At 45.5% G+C, this 16854-nt stretch overlaps 1 protein-coding gene across 1 annotated transcript in view; it reads left to right on the forward strand.

Annotated features, from left to right (window-relative positions):
• gucy2f (guanylate cyclase 2F, retinal) overlaps nt 1-16854 on the forward strand; it is an 82454-nt gene that overhangs the window by 21262 nt on the left and 44338 nt on the right. Inside the window, exons 3-6 of the mRNA XM_080197685.1 lie at nt 2493-2794; nt 7644-7998; nt 12171-12255; nt 12425-12521. Coding sequence (XP_080053811.1) covers nt 2493-2794; nt 7644-7998; nt 12171-12255; nt 12425-12521 — 839 coding nt within the window. The remainder of the gene's footprint in view (nt 1-2492; nt 2795-7643; nt 7999-12170; nt 12256-12424; nt 12522-16854) is intronic.

Consider the following 16854-nt stretch of genomic DNA (forward strand, 5'->3'; position numbering starts at 1 on the left):
GACAGTGACCCGAGCCGAGAATCGCACGGGGTTCCTGGTGCCGTGAGGCAGCAGTGCCAACCACTGTGCTGTCCCCTGTGGGCATTAAGAGTCAACCATGTAGCGTGGTACCAGAGCTCAGTGATAAGTTCCCTTCCATTAGGATGTTGGTGCTTTTGTTGCCATAGCAAGCAGGAGAAAGAAAGATGCTATAAATCCAAATCTGATGTCCCAAAGCACTTTCTAGTTGATGGTGGCACGATGGCACTGTGGTTAGCACTGCAGCCTCACAGCACCAGGGACCCGGGTTTAGTGGAGTTTGCACATGCTCCCCGTGTCTGTGTGAAATTCCTCCGGATGTTCCAGTTTCCTCCCACACTCCAAAGATGTGTGGGTTAGGTGGTTTGGCCATGCTAAATTACCCCTTACTGTCAAAGGTACTAGCTAGCATAAATGCATGGGGTTATGGAGATAAGGCCCCTGGGTGGGATTGTGGTCAGTGTGGACTCAATGGGCCGAATGGCCTCCTTCTGCATTGTAGGGTTCAATGATTGTATGAATCCAGTGCAGCAAATGCGTACTATGCTCCAGTACTTCATCCAAGTGGTAGCCTAAACAATGAGGCAGTTTTACAGAGGTGAGAGAGTGAGGCCTCACCTGGGCACAAAGAAGCCCATCCAACACCAAGGGTCTTGGGAAGGGGGTCATTGTTGGACATGAGCCAGCTTCCACCACTTTCCGAGCCTAGGAATATTGAGGTCAATGCTTACTGCAGCTCCCATTGTGATTAGAATAGTCAACTGGTATGGTTCAGGTTAGAAACTCCAAAGAGCTTTACAAAGGCCGCCCGAACCATAAATTTTACGTCTTGAATTTGGCTAGGATGAACATGAAATGATTCACTTCAGGTATGATTCAAATAATCTGTTAGGGAGCTTTTATCAAACAAAGTTTATTTAAGAATATAGTTAACATGTATAGAAAAAAATTAGTAATACCTTTTAACAATTACAGACAAAAATAGAAAGAAAACAACCACAATAATGTACTAACCCTTAATTGAATATTAAAGCTGTTCCAACAAATTAAAACTTTTCATAGACAAAACCCTTTTCACAGACTTGACACAGCACAGATTAAAATCTCACTCGGCTGGAACTAAGTCTTTTCAAAGCCTGCACTTCCTTCCCAGAAGGAAAAACATTGCGTTGAGATAGCCAACAGAATTTCCAAATATAACAGGAACACAGAGAGAGAGAGAGAGAGAGAGAAAGACTTCAGCTTCTTTCTTGCTTGATGCCCCTGCTAAAACGCAACTCCAGCTCAGATCTGAAAACTGAAACCTTAAGCTCACAGGGAAAAAAAATCCTGTCCAAAAATCCATGACCATCCTCCTAAAAATGCAGGATCATAAAACTGATCCCAGAGTAAACACAAACAACTTCGTTTAAACCACTTAAGTAGCAATAACAGGACTCATCATAGTCAACCCGGCAACAGTTACATCACTGAAGCTGTGAGCCTCAGAAATTATGTTTCTTTACAAAAAACTTTTCTTAAAGGGACACTAACGTCACACAACACAGACCAGGAAATGAAACTGTGACCCTCTTGCTTTGCAATAATGGCTATTAACATGTTACCCATTGAGGCATTCAGAACTGATGCCCCTTCGAATAGTTTGATAGACATCTGTTTTTCATTGATTCCTGTGATCTGGAAATGGACATGGCTGGGAAGGGAAACCCATCCTTAGACGTCCTTGATAAAGTGGTTTTGAGCTGCCTTCTTGGACCATTGTAATCCACTTGGCAAAGAGACTCCCACAGTGGGTGGCACAGTGGCACAGTGGTTAACACTGCTGCCTCACAACTCCAGGGACCTGGTTTAATTCTTGCCTTGGGTCACTGGCTGTACGGAGTCTGCACTTTCTACCCCGTGTCTGCATGGGTTTCCTCTGTGTGCTCCGGTTTCTTTCCACAGCCCGAGAGACACGTTGGCTAGATGAATTGGCCGTGCTAAATTCTCCCTCAGTGTACCCAAACAGGTGCTGGAGTGTGGCGACTAAGGGATTGTCACAGTAACTTCATTTAATATAAGCCTACTTGTGACATTAATAAATCAATAAATAGTGCTGTTGGGAGAGAGTTCCAGTGGCACTGAAGGAGCAGTCAATATCAGCGGGGGAGGGGGCAAGTTTGGAAGTGATGGTGTTCCCAAGCAACCATGGGTCTTTGTTCTTCAAGATGGTAGATGTTGTTGGTTTTTAAAGTGCTAATAAGAACATAAGAACATAAGAAATAGGAGCAGGAGTAGGCCATCTAGCCCTTCAAGCCTGCCCCGCCATTCAATAAGATCATGGCTGATCTGTCGTGGGAAAGTCTGGGCTACAGTGAAGAAGTGTTGGGTGGAGTGAATGTCTCAGGTAGTGTATGAACAATATATTTCTATTGATGTTTCTATTGATGCCTTAGTTTTGATAGGTGCTGCTAATGTGGTCATTTATGTTGCAGTTATTATCATGTGCATGCACTCGGTCCTCATTGGAGGTGAGGAGCAGGCGGTCCTTCTGCTGAAAGCCCATGAGATGGGATTGACTGACGGAAGGTTTGTTTTTGTACCGTATGACACCTTACTCTACAGCCTTCCTCACAAGAATGCGTCTTACTCTGTGCTGAAGAACAACAGCAAGCTGCGAGCAGCGTACGACGCTGTTTTAACGATAACGATGGCATCAGAAGAGATGAATTTCTACGAGGCGATCAGAAAGGCTCAAGAGAACGGGGAAATAGCAACAATCCAGCAACCAGAGCAGGTACACCGTCTATTAGACCATAAGATCATAAGACCATAAGATGTGGGAGCAGAATTAGGCCATTCAGCCCATTAAGCCTGCTCTGCCATTCGATATATTTCTCAATCCCGTTCTCCCGCTTTTTCCCCATAACAGTTGATCCCCTTACCGATCAAGAACCTAATTGTTTCTAAGAAAACTAACCAATATCTGATGACATATTTCCAAATTAGGGTACACAATCTATCTATTGGCTGGGTTTGTTGGAACAGGCTGCAGGAGGCCAGTGTTGGAGCAAGCAGGATAGGGAAACTTTCTCAGAATGTAGCAGGGAAAGCCAGAAAAGCGGTCATCATCATTAATACAACAGTTTTCAGCCATTGGATTCAATGGATTGGAGGTGTTACAATGATAGCTGTTATATAGGCCAGTTATAAAAGGGAGTGGAGGTGGTGGATTGGCATCAGAAGATTGTCACTAGATTAGCAATCTAGAGATCCAGGGTAATGTACTGGGGACCCGAGTTTGAATCCAACCACAGCAGGTGGTGAAATTTGAATTCAATAAAATACTGGAATTAAAAGTCAACTGATGCCCATGCAACACTTCTTGCAAAAACCCCATCTGGTATACTAACGTCCTTTAGGGAAGGAAATCTGCTGTCCTTATCTGGTCTGACATATGTGTGACTCCAGACCCAGTTGATTCTTAAAATGAAATAAGCCCCGGCTCAGCCACTGAAACCCACATCCCAGAATGAATTTTAAAACAATCCTTCACAACTACCTGGATAATGCTTCTCCCCAACTCATCTCCAACAGACATCCATCTCTTCCACCTGGTCCCTCCAGCTCAGTTGCAGTGTGTTTTGCACTCGACTGTTTGTTTTCCATTTTCCTTTAAGGACCCAGACTAAGCCCTCTATAACTCTATACTCTATCCAATAATTTCCAATAATAATATCCAGAAATTTCTACTTTTTAAAAATATGTAACAGGTTATTTAATTCTGGAAAAGTTGGGATTGCTCTCCAATCATTCAATCATAGAATCCTTACAGTGCAGAAGGAGGCCATTCGGCCCATTGAGTATGTACCAACCACACCTACCCAGGCCCTATTCCCGTAACCCCACACACATTTACCCTGCTAATCCCCCTGACACTAGGGTCAATTTAACATGGCCAATCAATCTCACCCGCACATCTTTGCACTGTGGGAGGAAACCAGAGCACCCGGAGGAAACCCACGCAGACACGAAGAGGAAGTGCAAACTCCACACAGCCCGAGGTCGGAATTGAACCCAGGTCCCTGGCGCTGTGAGGCGGCAGTGGTAAACACTGTGCCGTCCCAATGTGTAGATAAAGTTGAAGGGACGTTTAATCAGGGTTCTCCAAACCGTGCAGGGCGGCACAGTGGCACAGTGGTTAGCGCTGCTGCCTCACAGCACCAGGTACCCGGGTTCAATTCCAGCCTTGGGTCATTGTCTGTGTGGAGTTTGCACATTCTCTCCATGTCTGCATGGGTTTCCGCCGGATGCTTCGGTTTCTTCCCAAAGCCCAAAGATGTGCAGGTTAGGTTGATTGGTCAAGTTCAATTGCCCATTAGTGTCAGTCAGATTAGGAGGGTAAATATGTGGGGTTATTGGATTGGGATCTGGGTGGGATTGTTGTCGGTGCAGGCTTCTGCACTGTACATTCTATGATTCTATGAGCCTGAAGGGCTCTGATAGAGGTAGGGAGCTGGAGATTGGCAGGAAGGACGCAGATTTAAGATAATGAACCAGTGAGGAGATAAGGAGGAATCTTTGTATGTGGAAAGCTATTCCGATCTGGAAGAACCTGCCTGATTAGGTGGTGGATGGAGATCCAATAGTCATTTTCAGAAAGGGATTGGATAAATAATTGAAAAGGCAAAGAAATGACAGGACCCTGGGGAAAGAGCAGAGGTAGTGGTAGGACTTAGTGGATAGCTCGTCCAGAGAACTGCCACAAGCACAGTGGGCTGAATGGCCTCTGTCTGTAAGGTTCCATCATTGTATTCAAGAGGGGGCTGGATATAGCACTTGGGGTGAATGGGATCAAAGGTTATGGGGAGAAAGCAGGGTTAGGGTATTGAGTTGGATGGTCAGCTACGATCGCGATGAATGGTGGAGCAGACTCGAAGGGCCGAACGGCCTTCTCCTGCTCCTATCTTCTATGTTTCTATCATTCAGTTGGAACAGATTGCCAATGAGATGACATGGTGGTAAATTCGTCAGAATTATTTTGGGTACCTGAGGGAAGCAGAACAGAGTTTGCCCCGACCTACTATTGAGTGGTTGATGGGTGAGGACACAGCTGTGAAGATCCTTGCAGCTGAATGACCTGCTAACAATATTTTGGATTATTGCATTGATTCTTGTGATTAGAACCGACAAGGCCTAACCCTGGTTGCCCTGAAAAGATGGTGGATTGCCATCCTGAACATATTAGAGAGCATCCAAAGTTCACCAAGGATAATGGGGCTAGATGTTCTTTCCCCTGAAGGACACTAGTGGCCTAGTTGGGATTTTGGAACAACTCAGCAGTTTCCATGGCCACCAGTCCCCAGACTGACTAAATTGAATAATATCACATATAGGCCTTTTGAGCTTGTCCTTTTTTTAGAATTCATTCATGAGACATGGGCATCGCTGGCTGGGCCAACATTGATTGCCCATCCCTAGTTGCCCTTGAAACTGAGTAGCTTGCAAGGCCATTTAAGGTATTTATTAGGCACAAGTGAGACCGCAATGAAGTTACTGTGAAATTCCCCTAGTCGCCACAGCCTGTTCGAGTCAATGCACCTAATCAGAGGACAGCTTAAAGTCAACCACGTTGCGATCTGTCTGGGGTCACATGTAGGTCAGACCGAGTAAGGACGGCAGATTTCCTTCCCTAAATGGCATTAGTGAACCAGATGGGTTTTTCCCACATTTGTTTCATTATCACCAGTAGATTCTTAATTCCAGATTTTTTTTTTCTTGAATTAAGCTTCCACCATCTGCCGTGGAGGGATTCAAACCTGAGACCTGGATAGAGTGGACGTGGAGAGGATGTTTCCACTAGTAGGAAATCTAGAGCCAGAGGGCACAACCTCAGATTAATGGGAAGAACCTTTAAAACACAGATGAGGAGGAATTTCTTCAGCCAGAGAATAGTGAATCTGTGGAACTCTTTGCTACAGAAGGCTGGGAGGTCAGGTTCTTGGGTGTCTTTAAGACAGAGGTAGATAGGTTCCTAATTAATAAGGGGCAGCATGGTAGCACAATGGTTAGCACTGCTAATTCACAGCTCCAGGGACCTGGTTTCGATTCCCCGCTCAGGTCACTGTCAGTGTGGAGTTTGCACATTCTCCTTGTGTCTGCGTGGGTTTCCTCCGGGTGCTCCGGTTTCCTCCCACAGTCCAAAGATCTGTGGGTTAGGTTGATCGGCCATGCTAAAATTGCCCCTGGGATGTGTAGATTAGAGGGATTAGTGGGTAAATGTGTAGGGATATGGGGGTAGGGCCTGGGTGGGATTGTGGTCGGTGCAGACTCGATGGGCCGAAGGCCCTGTTTCTGCATTGTAGGGTTCTATGTTCTATGTTCTATGGATCAAAGGTTATGGGGAAAAGGCAGGAGAATGGGGATGAGAAAAATATCAGCCATGATTGAATGGTGGAGCAGACTCGATGGACCGAGTGGCCTAATTTGGCCCCTATGTCTTATAGTCTTACGGTCCCCAGAACATTAGCTGAGTTTCTGGATTAATAGTCTAGTGTTAATACCACTCGGCCGTCACCTCCTTCGGCATTTAATCAGACCAAGCTGGATCAGTATCTCAACTCCATTTTGCCTTGAGAATATGCCTGCCTGCCAAAAATCTATCGATTTCCGTGGTGATAATTTTAATTGCGCTTGAGCCTTTTAGAGAGAGTTCCAGATGTTCACTCTGCTTAGCTTGAGAAAGGTGCTTCCTGAACAACCTTGCTCTGATTTTAAAGTTATGCCTCCCTAATATGGGCTTTGTTCACCAGTAAAAACACTTTCCCTCTCTCTCTCTCTACCCTATCCCTGCTTTTAATCATCTTAATAAGATCACCCCTTAATCTCCTGTTGTCAATGGAGTAACGGCCTTGCCTTCCTGCATAAGTTAACCCTTTTAGCCCCAGCATCACTCTTGCAAACTTCCCACGATGCAGTTGGCAGTCTCCAGCTCCCAATTGTTAATCCCAATCCCACAGAGTTTTAAAGTTTATTTACTGGTGTCACAAGTAGGCTTCCATTAACACTGCAATGCAGTTACTGCGAAATTCCCCAAGTACCATTCTGAACACATCTGAGGAAGAGAGAAGGATGGAAGGAGATCAGAGACATCCAGGGAGGGGGAGCTTTCTTTTTAAAATCTATTCTAAAGTTTTATTTTTAACTTTATTTATTAGTGCCACAAGTAGGCTTACATCAACACAGCAACAAAGTTACTGTGAAAAATCCCCTAATTGCCACATTCTAGCTCCTGTTCGGGTACACTAAGGGAGAATTTAGCGCAGTCAATGCACTTAACCAGCACGTCTTTCAGACTATGGGGGGGAAAACCGGAGCACCCAGAGGAAACCCACGCAGACACGGGGAGAACGTGCAGGCTCCACACAGACAGGGACCCAAGCTGGGAATCGAACCTGGGTCCCTGGCGCTGTGAGGAAGCAGGGCTAACCACTGTGCCACCATGCCGCCCCTAACCACTCGGAGACCAAACAAAATCTGAACTATTGTCAAATCAGGCTGCGGTGGTCTCTCGGCCTGGTCAATAGTTTGGGAGTCAAATTGCAGGCTCAGCCTTTCACTGAAATGTAATCCACTTAACTCCACAGATCTCACCTCTCTTTGGAACAATTTACAGCGGTGTTTACTTCATTGCGAAAGCCATGGAGAATGTTCAGCGCAAGGGGCTATACATCTCGGGGACCACCCTTGCCAGCTACACCAAGAACCTGACGTTCGCTGGTTTCAATCAGCTGATCGAGACCAACAGCCGAGGTGAAGGGATCGTGAATTATGTCATTTTGGACACCAATGGGAGGAGTCACCACCTATTGCCCACCTACACCATCGAGATGGCAACCGAAACTGTGCAGGACAACGGCCAAACCATTCACTTTCCCGGGGGATCACCTCCAGATGCTGACCCCGACTGTTGGTTTGACCCACATGTTATTTGCACGGGAGGTAAGATCTCAAAAAACACCTGTGTTTTCAAAATACAAACCTCTCCAGCTTTTCTCTGGAAGAACCTCGCTCCAGGAATAGGTAACTGAGCGTAGACAGTGAGGTCTGTGGATTTCCTCCAGCTTCCAGGGATTTTTACCAGTATAACTGAAAGTCATGTATCACAAAAAGTTGGTTTGCCGGTGCAGCGGGTAATTAAGAAGGCAAATGGAATTTTGTCCTTCGTTGCTAGAGGGATGGAATTTAAAAACAGGGAGGTTATGGTGCAGCTGCATGAGTTGCTGGTGAGAGCATAAGACCATAAGAAATAGGAGCAGGAGTAGGCCATCTAGCCCCTCGAGCCTGCCCCGCCATTCAATAAGATCATGGCTGATCTGAAGTGGATCAGTTCCACTTACCCGCCCGCTCCCCATAACCCTTAATTCCCTTATCGATCAGAAATCTATCTACCCGTGGCTTAAACATATTCAATGAGGTAGCCTCCACCACTTCAATGGGCAGAGAATTCCAGAGATTCACCACCATCTGAGAGAAGAAGTTCCTCCTCAACTCTGATCTAAACTGCTCCCTCCCACCTATTTTGAAGCTGTGCCCTCTAGTTCTGGTTTCCTTTCCAAGTGGAAAGAATCTCTCTACCTCTACCCTATCTAGCCCCTTCATTACCTTGTAAGTCTCTATAAGATCCCCCCTCAGCCTTCTAAACTCCAATGAGTACAGGCCCAATCTACTCAATCTCTCCTCACAAGATAACCCCCTCATCTCCGGTATCAGCCTGGTGAACTTTCTCTGTACTCCCTCCAATACCAATATATCCTTTTGCGAATAAGGAGGCAAATGGTGAGGCCACACCTGGAGTACTGTGTACAGTTTTGGTCTTTGAGAAAGGATATACTGGCACTGGAGGGGGTGTAGAGGAGATTCACTAGGTTGATTCCGGAGTTGAGAGGGTTGGCTTATAAGGAGAGACTGAGTTGGCTGGGGCTATACTCATTGGAATTCAGAAGAATGAGGGGAGATCTTATAGAAACTTATAGATTACCTATAAAGTAGATAATCTTGCAGATTATGAAGGGAATAGATAACATAGATGCAGGGAAATTGTTTCCAATGGCAGATGAAACTAGAACTCGGGAACATGGCCTCAAAATAAGGGGAAGCAGATTTAGGATTGAGTTGAGGAGGAACTTCTTCATGCAAAGTGTTGTAAACCTGTGGAATTCCCTGCCCAGTGCAACAGTTGAGGCCACCTCATTGAATGTTGTCAAGGCAAGGATAGATAAATTTTTGAACATAAAGGAATTAAGGGTTATGGTGAGCGGGCGGGTAAATGGAGCTGAGTTCACAAAAAGATCCTATTGAATGGCGGAGCAGGCTCGAGGAGCCAGATGGCCTAATCCTGCTCCTAGTTCTAATGTTCTTCGGCCTATCGTTGATGATTGACTTAAAGATCAATGAAAAGACCAATGATAAGATAGTTGTAAGGCTCTATTTTACAGGGTGCCATGGTCCCTGTTCCCCCAATGCCTCCCCCCACCTAAAAAGTTGGGGGGGTTTGGCCGAGAGCCTGTTCACAATCCCGATAGTTGCCTGGAATAATTTAATTCGAGGAACAGCACTTTAACGTGACAGAAGGGGTACAGTAGGCTAGGATGGAGGATTAAAAAAGGGAAATGGCCTCTTGGGAAGGGTGTTCCTAACAATGAACTTAGGAGATCCCCACAAAAGGAGGTTCCTCCTCACTTTGTTTGATACCAGCTGCTGGGCTTTCACACATGTTGATCTAGTATTTTTTTTATTGCATTTGGTACCCTCAGACTTTGTCATTTATCATTCACTAAAATGAAAAAGCAACCTTTGGCTGATCTAATCGCTGCTAACACTCCCTACCTAAGAGGGAGGCTGCGAAAACATCTGTCATATGAGGAGAGACTAAGCAGATTGGGGTTATATTCACTGGAGTTTAGAAGAATGAGAAGGGATCTCATAGAAACTGATAAAATTTGAACAGGGTTTGACAGGGTAGATTCAGAAAGAATGTTCCGAATGGTGGAGGGAGTGCAGGACTAAGGGGTCATGGTTTGAGGATAAGGGCTTAGACTGAGGTGAGGAGAAATTTCTTTACCCAGGCTGATAATGTGTGGAATTCAGTACCAAGAAAGTAGTTGAGGCCAAAACATTGTCTGATTTCAAGAAATTAGATCTAGCTCTTGGGGCTAAAGGGATCAAGGGATATGGGGGGAAGGGGGGTATCAGGATGTTGAATTTGATGATCAACCTTGATCATCCAATTCATTTCGAAATCCATCAATGAATGGCGGAGCAGGCTCGAAGAGCAGAATGGCCCCCTCCTGCATCTAGTTTCTTTGTTTCTTTGTAAAATCTTCAGCTATCGTTACTCATTGTGTTTTCTAGTTTATATGAAATATCTCTCAATGGCGTGGGTTTCCTCCGGGTGCTCCAGTTTCCTCCTATAGTCCTAAAATGTGCAGGTTAGGTTGATTAGCCATGCTAAATTGTCCCTTATTGTCAAAGAGATTAGCAGGGTAAATACGAGGAGTTATGGGGATAGGGCCTGAGTGGGATTGTTGTTGGTGCAGACTCGATGGGCTGAATGGCCTCTTTCTGCATTGTAGAGATTCTATGATTCTATGATATACAAGGGGGTCATAGAAAGGTAGAAACTAGAAGCAGGAGTTGGACATTCAGCCTTTAGAACCTGCTCAACCATTCATTATGTTCATGGCTGATCATCAAATTCAATATCCTGTTCCCCCTTCCCTCCATATCCTTTGATCTCTTTAGCCCCAAGAGCTATATCTAATTCCTTCTTGAAATCACACAATGTTTTGGACACAACTACTTTCTGTGGGAGTGAATTCCACAGATCCAGCGCATTCTGGGTGAAGAAATTTCTCCTCAAACTATGACCCCCATTCTGGACTCCCCCACCATCAGGAACATCCTTTCTGAATCTACCCTGTCTAATCCTATTAGAATTCTATAAGTTTCTATTACCCGAAAGACCCCCTCTATAAGTTTCTGTGAGATTCCCTCTCACCCTTCTGAACTCCACTCACTACAATTAAACTCCAATGAATATAACTCAGCTTTTGTCTTCCCATACCCTCAGTCATCATTGTGCGGGACCAAATTCTCCAAGAACTTTGAGATTATGGACCTCTTTTCCTTTGTCAGTCTTTCAGGCTTCAGGCCACCTGATCGCTACCTCTGAGATAGAAGGTTACGGTTTCAAGTCCTGCTCCAGGGACCTGAAAACGAAAAGGCTGATTCCCCTGGAGGGGTACTGAGGGAGTGCTGCACTGTCAGAGGTGCTGTCCTTTGAATGAGGGGTTAAGCTAAGGCTCTGACTGCCCTTTCAGTTGGATGTAAAGGATCCCATAGCAGTTGCTGGTCAGAGAGCAGGGCAATTCCCTTCATTTCCTGGACAATATTTCTGGCTTACCCGATATCACGAGGACAGATCATTTATCAGATTTCTGTTTGTGGGAGCTAGTTGTATTTACCTACGCTGTGATAGTGACAGCACAGTGGCATGACGATTGGCACTGCCGCCTTGCAGCACCGGAGATCCGGGTTCAATTCCCAGCTTGGGTCACTGTCTGTGTGGAGTTTGCACGTTCTCCTTGTGTCTACATGGATTCCCTCCGTTTGTTTCCTCACGGTCTGAGAGATGTGCTGGTTAGATGTATTGGCTGTGCTAAATTCTCCCTCAGTGTTCCCGAACAGGCACCAGAGTGTGTCGACTAGGGGATTTTTTACAGTAACTTCATTGCAGTGCTAATGTAAGCCTACTTGTGACTAATAAACAAACTTTAAAACTTTGACTACAATTCAAAAAGCACACCATTGACAATGGAGAACTTTGGGCTGTTCTGAAGTGGTGAAAGTTGCTGAAGGAATCCGTGTTTTAAACTTCCTGATTTACCTCACTTTTCCCCTTTCACCTGTCATGGTGTCCTGCCTGACGAACCTTGACCCTTAACCTTAATTGACACACAGGCCTCTGGCTCACTCTGATTGTAGAATCAAAGGCCCACGTGATGGGTTATAGATCATACTCTGACTGAGACTATTTAGTGCATAGATTTTCTGGAATTACAGCTTCCCTGTGTATTCATTATCCTTGTGATCTGTCTCTCTTCTCTCTCCAGGTATTGAGTTAAGTGTTGTCCTCTTGGCTTTTGGGGTCATCGGTGCTCTCACACTGGGTAGTCTTGGTCTCACCTATGCCATCAGGTAAGATATTTTCCACATTTTATTTGTAGCAAACATTAGTTTGATTTACTTGCTCACCGATTCGCTCTTGAATCCGAGGCAATGAGTTCAATTGCTTCTCCTTCTGCAGAGATGACAACATGAGACCTAGACGTAAATTTCAGTGACACCGACTGTTTTCTTGTTTCAGGCGCCGTGTCGAGCAGATACAGATGGTGAAAGGGCCAAACAAGATCATAATGACCCTGGAGGACCTAACCTTCATCAACCCACAGCTCAGCAGAAAGGTTGGTCCCTTACTCTGGTTTTGATGGCTCACAGTGGTATTTCCATCATTGTGTAGGAAAGAATGTCAATGTTTTTATACATTGAATGCACAGCATGGAAACAAAACATTTGTCCCAGCTGGCCCATGCCTCTACAGGGGCGATTTTACCAAACAATTCTAAGGCACAGTGTGATTCATGCCAGAAGGGGGAGTGAATGGAATCTGTTCTCACCTGGAAGCCAGCTGCTGACTGTGAAGGGTTCTATTGCACATGCACCATGATCTCTCAGTGTTCTGTGTACAAGTGTGAGAGATCTGTCACTACCCCCACCACCCCTGCCCCCACCTCTCTCGCAACCTAATCAGCTCAACATGCTGATCAACTGGCATGAAGATCCGGTAAGATCGCTCCCTACAACTTTGCATTAAACCAATAACAAAATCATCAAACTATGGGACAAATTAAAATGCAGTTCCTTATAGGGATACAGCATTAACATAACCAGAATCTCAAAGAAGCTTAAGAGATCAAAACTAAATGTGATTAAGAGGATCGATAATGCACCCCAGCCCCCGCAGTGCCTGTTGGGCACGGAAAGGCTCAATGGTGCAAGCAAACACTGTGAACTCAGTTTCCAGGGACACTCAGCAGTGAACATAGCTGCGGAAGAGGAATAGACAGTCAGGTGGACAACATCCCCACCTCCCCTCAACCGCCCACTGCCTGGACCTACGGCCCATGCCTGTGTTTGTGCTCCACACGTGTTTCCCAATTCCACCTTCGTTCATCGCTGCTGCCAGGATTCGTAACAAGAAAAAAATGATTGGGGTTAAGTAACCTTTTATTTTTCTTTATTTATTCTTGGGTTGTGAGCTTTGCTGGCAAGAACAGCATATATTGCCCACCCTTTATTGTCCTGAGAAGGTGGTATCACTCCACTGCAGTCCACGTGGTGTGGTTCGGGAGACAGTTCCAGGATTCAATCCAACGGCAGTGAAAGAACGGCCAATATATTTCCAAGTCAGGATGGCAAATGGCCGCTGCCCCTGTCCTTCTAAGTGGTAGAGGTCGTGTGTTTGGGAGATGCTGGCGAAGGGGCCTCGGTGAGTTGCTGTGATGGATGGTACAGACTGCTGCCCCTTCACAGATCAACCCAATCCAGCTATCTGTCTTAGTGCAATATCCCTCAACCTCTCCTCTCTTTAAAAAGGCTTCTTGAAACCTCTTTCTATTGTTTTATGTTAGAATTCATGGCCATGAGTCATATGTCAGGAATCACATTGTAGGCCAGACCAGGTAAGGATGGCAGATATCCTTCCCAAAAAGGCATTAGTGAACCAGATGGGTTTTTTACAGTAACTGATGATAGTTCTATGGTCAACATTACTGAGACTCACTTTATAACTCTAGATTTATTAACTGAATTTAAATTCCCTGATGGGATTTGAACCCATGACCCCAGAGCATTAGCTTGAGCTTCTGGATTACTAGTCCAGTGTAATTGCCACTGATGGGTTTTTACAACTATCAATGATCGTTGTCACCATGACTAGCTTTCATTTCCAGATTTATTAATTAAATTTAAATTTCACCAGGTGCTGTGGTGGGATTTGAACTCACATCAGGCAGGTCTGACACCAACTGTAGGCTTGCCATTGCTACTGTGTCTCACTGGGACTGCTATCATGATTAGTACATCTGCTGTCCTTACCCGGCCTGGCTGGCATGTGATTCCAGAGCCACATCTAAAATAGACAGCAGTCAGGGATGGCCAACTAATGTTGGACCGCCAGTGACCCCCTACATCTCAAAAATATTAATAAAGAATATATAAACACCATTGGAACACAATATGGGAAAGTGATGGCCTAGTGGTATTACCACTAGACTATTAATCCAGAAACACATCTAATGTTCTGGGGACCAGGTTCGATTCCTGCAGATGGTGGAATTTGAATTCAATTTAAAAAAATCTGGAATTAAGAATCTACTGATGGCCATGAAACCATCATTGATTGTTGAAAAAAACCATCTGGTTCACTAATGTCCTTTAGGGAAGGAAATCTGCCGTCCTTACCTGGTCTGGCCTACATGTGACTCCAGAGCCACATAAATGTGGTTGACTCTCAAATGCCCTCAGGCAAATAGGGAAGGGAAATAAATACTAGCCAGCCAGCGATGCCCATGCCCCATGAATGAATAAACAAAAATCAACTTAAAAGTTTATTTATTCATCACAAGTTGGCTTACATTAACACTGCGATGAAGTTACTGTGAAAATCCCCTGGTTGCCACACTCTGGCACCTGTTCGGGTACGCTGAGGGAGAATTTAGCATGGACAATGCACCTAACCAGCACGTGTTTGGAGTGTGGGAGGAAACCGGGTGGGATTTGAATTCATACTCCCAGATTACTGACCCATGATACCTCCCTCCCCCTCCACCCCCACCCCCACGACAACTCCTGACATGCTTTTCCATTGCAGTTTTAGCTGAGTGGATGCTGTGAGAAGTCCACGCCAGTAATAACTCTCTGCACCACCTCAAGAACTATTCACCGTGAGCGCTGGATCAGCTGCTGATGTCTGAGATTAAAGAGGTGGTGGGCAGGGGAGGGGGTGATTCTCTGGCCTCCCTGCCGTGTATTTCATGCGGTGGGAGGCAGCGTGCTGTTCTCTGGTGGTGGGATCCTCTGGACACTCCCCCGTCTCCCCCCCACGCCCCCCCTCCCCTTGTCTGCCGCCTCCGGGAAACCTGTGGGGGTGGGAAATGGCAGGATTGGAAGGTCCCACTGGCTTGAACAGCCAGAGAATTCCGGGTAGTAATTAGGGAGAAACTGTTTCCATTGGTCACAGAATCGCTAACCATAGGGCAGATCTAAGTTTTTTTAAAATTCATTCATGGGACACGGATGTCAGTGACTGGCCAGCATTTACTGTCCATCCCTAGTTGCCTTTGGAAGGCAGTTGAGAGTCACCAACATCGCTGCGATACTTGAAGTCACACATAGGCCAGCAGAATTCCTTCTCTAAAGGACATAATGAATGACGTGGGTTTTTCAGACAATGGATTCATGGTCATCAGTAGATCCTTAATTCTTTTTTTTAATTGAATTCAAATTGTGGTTTAGAAAGGATATGGTGTACTGGCCTTCATCAATCGAAGGATTGAGTTTAGGAGTCGGGAGATAATGCTGCAGCTGTATAAGACCCTGGTCAGACCCCACTTGGAGTACTGTGCTCAGTTCTCGTCGCCTCATTACAGGAAGGATGTTGAAGCCATAGAAAGGGTACAGAGGGGATTTATAAGGATGTTGCCTGGATTGGGTGGCATGTCTTATGAGGATAGGTTGATAGAGGTCAGTCTTTTCTCCTTAGAAAGACGAAGGATGGGAGGTGACCTGATAGAGGTGTATAAGACGTTGAGAGGTATTGATCGGGTGGATTCTCAGAGGCTTTTTCCCAGGGCTGAAATGGCTGCCACAAGAGGACCCAGGTTTAAGGTGCTGGGGAGTAGGTACAGAGGAGATGTCAGGGGTAAGTTTTTCACTCAGAGGGTGGTGGGTGAGTGGAATCGGCTGCCGTTGGTGGTGGTGGAGGTGGATTCGATAGGGTCTTTCAAGAGACTTCTGAATGAGTACATGGGACTTAGTAGGATTGACAGTTATAGGTAAGCCTAGTAGGAAGGGACATGATTGGCACAACTTGCGGGCCGAAGGGCCTGTTTGTGCTGTAGTTTTTTCTATGTTCTACGTTCTAAATTCCACCATCTGCCGTGGCGGTATTCGAACCCGGGTCCCCAGAACATTAGCTGAGTTTCTGGATGAATAGTCTAGCAGTAGTGCCATTAGGCCATCACCTCTTCCTAGCTGCTAATGAAGCAAAGGTGGCAAGAGGAAATCTTCTTAATCCAGCGAGCTATGTTGATCAGGAAAACGTCGATGGAAAATAATGCTGGTAACATGCTAAATAGTAACTTCCAAAAAGGGCAATTGGATAGATTGTTGAAGGGAGAAGAGATTGCTGGGCGAGGGGGAAAGAACAAGAAAGTGGGACTGATTGGATAGTTTAGAATCAGTCCTGGCATGATGAGTTGAATGGCTTCCTAATGTGCTGTATGATTTTATGATTGATCCAAAGCTGCAGCATCTGTTAACACGTGGAGCAGATATATTAGTCTGACTGTGAAAGTGTGTCTGATAAACCTGGCCCATGATTACTTTCTGCACAGTGCTTGATGAAGAGTGACTTGCTGATTGCTGGTAGCTGTAAGTGGTCTTCCGGCAAAATTTTTTTTCACACACACTTGCTGCAAGATGCAGGAGGATTAAAATTTGTGCGTGAGGAGGTTG

The sequence above is a fragment of the Carcharhinus amblyrhynchos genome, chromosome 10, assembly GCF_965287045.1.
Source record: "Carcharhinus amblyrhynchos chromosome 10, sCarAmb.v2.hapA, whole genome shotgun sequence".
Lineage (NCBI taxonomy): Eukaryota > Metazoa > Chordata > Chondrichthyes > Carcharhiniformes > Carcharhinidae > Carcharhinus > Carcharhinus amblyrhynchos.